Source organism: Diabrotica undecimpunctata, chromosome 4 (assembly GCF_040954645.1).
Source record: "Diabrotica undecimpunctata isolate CICGRU chromosome 4, icDiaUnde3, whole genome shotgun sequence".
NCBI lineage: Eukaryota > Metazoa > Arthropoda > Insecta > Coleoptera > Chrysomelidae > Diabrotica > Diabrotica undecimpunctata.
This window is the reverse complement of record NC_092806.1, coordinates 138,718,465-138,724,831: the sequence shown is the minus strand read 5'-3', so window position 1 is coordinate 138,724,831 and position 6,367 is coordinate 138,718,465. Positions and strand designations below refer to the sequence as shown.

At 30.3% G+C, this 6,367-nt stretch overlaps 1 protein-coding gene across 1 annotated transcript in view; it reads left to right on the top strand.

Moving 5' to 3' along the window:
• Positions 1 to 1,455: 1,455 nt before the first annotated feature.
• The window catches only part of KCNQ (KCNQ potassium channel), a 186,896-nt gene continuing 181,984 nt past the window's right edge, over positions 1,456 to 6,367 (top strand). Inside the window, exon 1 of the mRNA XM_072528607.1 lies at positions 1,456 to 1,542. Within this exon, the coding sequence (XP_072384708.1) occupies positions 1,456 to 1,542 (87 nt within the window). The remainder of the gene's footprint in view (positions 1,543 to 6,367) is intronic.

Genomic DNA, 6,367 nt, shown 5'->3' with positions numbered 1-6,367 from the left:
TAGTAATCTGGAAAATGTCAAGAAATGTATGTACAAGAAAGAAGAACCCCCAAATATTTACAATAGGCTCTTGGTCTTTTCTGTTTACATTTAAAGAAAAAATACTGTGAGCATAAATTAAAAGCACCTAATTAAGTCCAATATATATTGTTACGAACATGCTTTCGGCATGGCCCATGTAACGGTTGCATCTCGAAAACGCTTCGAGAACTTTCGCGATGTATCGAGTGCGAGAGAGAACAACCGGTCACGTAGGCGAATTAGAGGTGGGACTACTTTGGATTATTCTAGAATAATACTTTTGGTATATATATGTAACGATGTTATGAGTTAGTTTTAGTTGTTAAGATGTTAACGACCTTTCAGTAGACTATTAAATGATTTGAATTTTAAATAGGTATCCTATTTTTTATCGCAAGGAGTTTAAAAAATGCTTGAAAAAAGAAAAAATACATCGATTTATTGCGAACTAGCGTTGTGTCGGTACTTTTCTTAAACATAATCTCCAATTTTAAAATCTTTGTTTGTACCACCGTGTAAATTTTTAAAATAAAATAAAAAATGATACGTATGTACTTACAGTTTTGCCACAACATGAGCAATAAACTTTATCCATATCCATAGATAGCTCTTTGTAAGGTTTTATCCAAGTTGAAACATTACTTATTTTCGGCTTTTTGAAAGCTCAATAATTATTCACAATTAAAAATACACATTGTTTACGCCTCCAATTTTACAACAAAAGTGAAACCAAGTGAAACTGACCGTCAAAATAAAAATGTTTACCTAGAGACATAAACTGGCAAACACAAACCCTTAATTCCAGGACAAAACGTGACAAAACTATAAGCCGCTGTCTTTTATTAGTTATCAAGAATTTGAATACCAAGTGATTATAAAACAAAATTAAATATTTGCATTTTCATGCTATCTGTAAGTTTGAATATAAAAATATATAGTTAACACCAAATTTTCAAATTATATGCACTTTATGCTCACTTTTATAAAAATATGCAAAACTGGACATTTTTGCATTTTTTATGCATTATATGCAAAATATGCAATTTGCATATTTGCCTAAGTCTATTTATAACGAACTCTATATATAAGTATATATATATATATATATATATATATATATATATATATATATATATATCTATATATAAGTATATATATATATATATATATATATATATATATATATATATCTATATATAAGTATATATATATATATATATATATATATATATATATATATATATATATATTATGAAGTACACGTGACGTAATAATCGTACTTGTAAATATTGTATTTCCCACTCAATGTCTAACTTGTAGACGTGAATGTGAATCTAATTTAATCCCATTTTCTGTTACGAATATTAGAATAAAGAATATTTTTTTTGGGTACCTACGCTATATCACTAATACTTAGCTTATTGTTTCAGATTTATGCTGGTGCTTGTTTGTTTGATATTTAGCGTACTTTCTACAATCGATACGTATTCTAGTTTTGCGAACGAAACACTTTTTTGGATGGTAAGTTCTTTTACATTAAGAATAATACAGTTTTAACATGATTTTTATTATCTATTTTTATTAATAGAACAAAGTCAGCAATAGTCGATTTATAAGTTAAGGCGGCCAAAGTAGATTCTTAAAATTACATTATTTCAAAGATTGTAGCATTTGAAAATTCTTTGGATATGTATTGAAATCTCCTCGTATTTGCTAAAGCAATCGAACAATATTTTAGTGTATTTCATTTCCCAATCGTATGAGTTAAAACGTAAATAGTTATTTCGTTCTTTTTACGTCGCCGAAGTTAATGTAAACCATTTTATAAGTTTGTTTATATTTTACAAGATGCGTATTTTGTCGGTATTCTTTGATCAAAGCCTCTTTTAGGATATTCTGCGTTTCAAATAAATATTCCAAGTTATACGTTTTGTTTATACTAAGATTGTGCAAATGAATTTAAAAGATAATTGTTCACTCTCGCTAAAGCGGCTGTCGGCTAGAGTCGCTTATAGTGTTAGTCAAAAATGTTGCTTCGAATTTGTATTGTTTCCTGTTTTGTTCCTTGTCATGGAAATGTAGTATGCAGTAGCAGTTTAATTTTTGGTATTTAGCAGTTTTACAAACAGGTTTTAAAATTGACCTCATGTTGCCATTGTGCTGTGCCTGTTCCAGTCTTTAAAGGAAACGAGTTTTCAAGGTTTGTGTTCCAGCCGGTGCTGGTGGTCCGGGTGGACGACCAGACTGGTCGTCATCCCGATCTGCCCCCAGTATAATTCCCGCATGATTCCAGTTCCCGACCCCAGACATGCAGAGTGAAATTTAGTGAAATTTAAGCTAATTTTTTGTGTTAAATTGTACCGAAAAAGTCAAGATAGACATCTTTTTTAAGAAATAATAATTGCTTTCATTATTTAAAAAGATAATTTTTTATTTGCCACATTTTATAGTCCAGTAACATTTGTAAGTTTTTGTAGCATCTCCCGAGTTTGTAAATGAATAGAACACATGTAAGTTTTCCTTTGTTATTTTTATATTTACTTTTGTGACTGTCTTTATGTATTATCTGTATTTTTGAAACGGTTGTGGTGAGACACAATAAATGTTTAATTTTTTTTCTAACATTGTTCTGAAGCTATTTTCTTGTGGCATTTTAAATTAATAACTATTTAAATGGGAATAAGCCACAATTAAAGGTTAAAATACGTTTATTGACGTTTCAATTTCCACTTCGGAAATCGTTCTCTTGGCAATTAGAACAAGACTAAATATATCAGCTATAATGGAGTTAATATCATTATGTACTGATAATACATACTTTCAACTAAATAATGAATTCTATAAACAAAGTTTTGGACTAGCAATGGGCTCTAGTTTATCTCCATTATTAGCCGATATATTTATGGAATATTTAAAAAAAAAAATTTTATTTCTAAACAAAATTTAAAACCCTCAGTATGGTGGAGGTATGTAGATGATGTATTCTCAATATGGCCTCATGGATCAGAGTTGTTGGACACATTCCTAAATGATATAAACGATAAAGAAGAGACAATAACATTTACCATGGAAAAGGAATATAATAACACATTACCTTTTCTGGATGTTTTAATCTCTAAGAACGATACTGGATACGAAACTCAGGTGTATAGAAAACCAACACACACCAACAGATATTTAAATTTCAAATCAAATCACAATATTAATATTAAAAAGGGAATTATTAAATCCTTATACGATAGAGCCAAAATTACTTGTTCTAACGAAAATTCGTTCTTGGAGGAAAAACATTTGTTAACATCTGTTTTATTAAAAAATGATTATCCTTTATCGTTTATAAATAAGGAATTTTCAACAATCGATCGAATAGAACAAAACAACTTAGAACGAGATCCTACAGCATATGCAAGGAATAATACGAGGAAAATAACAATACCATACATAAAAGGATTATCGGAAAAGCTTAAAAAGATAGGAAATAAATTCAAGATTTCAACAACATTCAAAACAACAAACACGTTGAGATCTATTTTGTCCAAAACCAAACCTAACAATGAACAAGAAAGGACAAAGAATTGCATTTATAAAATACCTTGTGAATGCGATCAGTTTTATTTAGGTGAAACATCAAGACCATTAAATGTTAGAATAAGTGAACATCAATCCTATATTAAAAATGGAGAATTTGATAGATCTCAAATCTGTAAACACGCATGGGATAATGAACATAGGGTCCAATGGAATTATTCAAATATAGTCCTAAAAGAAACGGATGGTAAAAAGAGAAAAATCAAAGAAGCGGCTCTAATTATGCTAAATGAGACCAATTGTGTCGCGAATTCCTCGGCAGAATGTAGTAGGATCTGGTTACCCATATTGAAAGAGGAAGTTATTAAAAGGAAAATACCAACATATAGAGAATACATCATTTATGTTTTTTAAATAACAAACATATAAAATCGGAATTTGGTGTTTATTGAAGGTAAACTAAATGCACGGTCAAATACTTACCATGTCGGGATAGTATTATGAGGTTTTTTCCTGGTTTTTCCCTCATAATTTACTATGGAATCACTAACAGGAGAATTTTACTGTCATCATGGCATGTATTTGTCTTTTTAAAGACGAATTACATAATATGATCTTTTCTGACGGATATTCTCAAGTTAAAGTTGATTTCATGTAATCGAATGAACTATCTTATAAGTAAAGTCGTCCCAGGAACGCAACTCAACAATATTGGCAATATCATTTTAAAGTCGTCTACTTTAAAATGTATAAGGTATGTCTGAATTGTCAATATAGATGAGTCAGATAAAATTAAATTATTAGAAGAATTTTTCACTAAGTAACAAAAAACAAAATTTGTTTAATTTACTAATGTTTGTATTTTGAGAACGATTTCCGAAGTAGGAGAACGATTTTCGAAGTGGAAATTGAAACGTCAATAAACGGATTTTAATCTTTAATTGTGGCTTATTCCCATTTAAATAGTTATTAATTTTTTTCTAACCATTTTGTTTATTTCCCTCTCGACCCTCTCTCGACCCTTTTTTGAGTTTATTTTGAAAATATATATTTTTTATGTTTAATAACTATTCCAATAGTTGTTGAACTAGCTGTTGTAATGGTTATAATTTGACACCTCGAAGCAGCGCCCTTTTTAAATTGATAGAGGTATTTCCTGTTTCCTTTTGTTTTGTTTGTCCCAAGAGGTTCACGTTAGTACCCCTTTGTTTCATTTTTTGTAGTTGCCCCAATCCGACCCCTTGTCATTTACTTATCCACGACCCCAGTTCTCCAAACAAACCCTAAGTGCCGTTCGAATACGTTTTGATTTATTTTGCTTGCCCTATCTCCTCCCCAATAATTTATGTCCCCAATTTTCTACCCCTTATAATAATACCCCATGTGGTAGGCAAAATAATTCGTTACAAGATAGACTCTAATTAAAGATAGGCACAGATTAAAATCAATAGTATCAAATCTCTTTTATTCTAAGTAATTCTATTTGCTCCTGTTTGTAGTCATCCGCTAGGAGGATTCAACGTCGCGTTTAGTATTTCCGAATAATTCTGAGAAACGATTGATGGATGATATTTTAAACACGGTGTCGTCGTCTTTTTAGTTTTATTGCTAACCTGCTGATACAAAATATACAGTGATGAGTGCCTTAAGAACCGGCAAAATAACGCAAAAGATAGAAAACATAATACGTTGTGAAATAAAAAGAGATGAAAGTAGTAGAGGTGGGAAATTATTATCGATAGTTTCCCACCTTTAGACGTTAGCTTATGAGCTAGTTGACTTCAGTCATATTATTACAAGTATGACGTCGAATATTTACATTTTTTTAATTTCGCATAAAGTAAAAACTGATTCAAGGCAATAAAGCAAATGTAAGTAAACAGTTTAATTAGTAGTAATTTGATAATTATGCTATGATAATTCTGTCTTAAGAAGAGTTTATGCGACGTCTCAAATCACACATTATTCTTGATCAATACTTTAATTTTGGATAAAAACATACTCGTACTTAAACTGTTTTTACTTACATTACGTGATACGTATTACTATGACTGAAGTCAACCAGCTCATAAGCTAACGTCTAAAGGTGGGAAATTTTCGATAATTCCAATGCATTGTAAAGTAAATTATAGGTTAATATCGATAATTTCTCACCTCTACTACTTTCATCTCTTTTTATTTCACAACGTATTATGTTTTCTATCTTTTGCGTTATTTTGCCGGTTCTTAAGGCACTCATCCCTGTATATTCTTGAATTTATTTTAATACATATTTTATTTTTTAAAGTTTTAAATAGATATATTTTACCCGTATTAATACACTGCGCTCCAAAATTAACGCATAATTTTAAAAACCCGGGTAAATCAAATAATTTTATTGTTTCGATTTTTGTGCTAATATATTATTGTTACCCCCGGTATATTGTAAAATTTATCGAAAGAACGGTAAAAAACGCTGATGTTTTTACCATTTTTTGCAGAAAAATAAAAACATGCTAAGTGTGCTTCATTTTATTTCGAATTTAGTTGGGTTAGATTAGGTTGTGCTGAACGTTTAAAGGAGATTTTCAAGTTTATTAAGTGTTTTTTCTTTGAAATGAACCACCAGCAGCAAGAAAATCGAAATTTGTCAGAAAGTGACTGTTTTAGAATCGTTGCTCTTCGCGAAGAAGGATACACTCAAGTAGAACTCGATGAACGTTTTAACGTCACCCAGTCAACCATTTCAAGAGTGTTATCACGTTTTTTTGTCACTGGAGGTAATTCGAGAAGACCCGGCCAAGGCAGTAGAAGAGTTACAACTCCTAATCAAGACCGG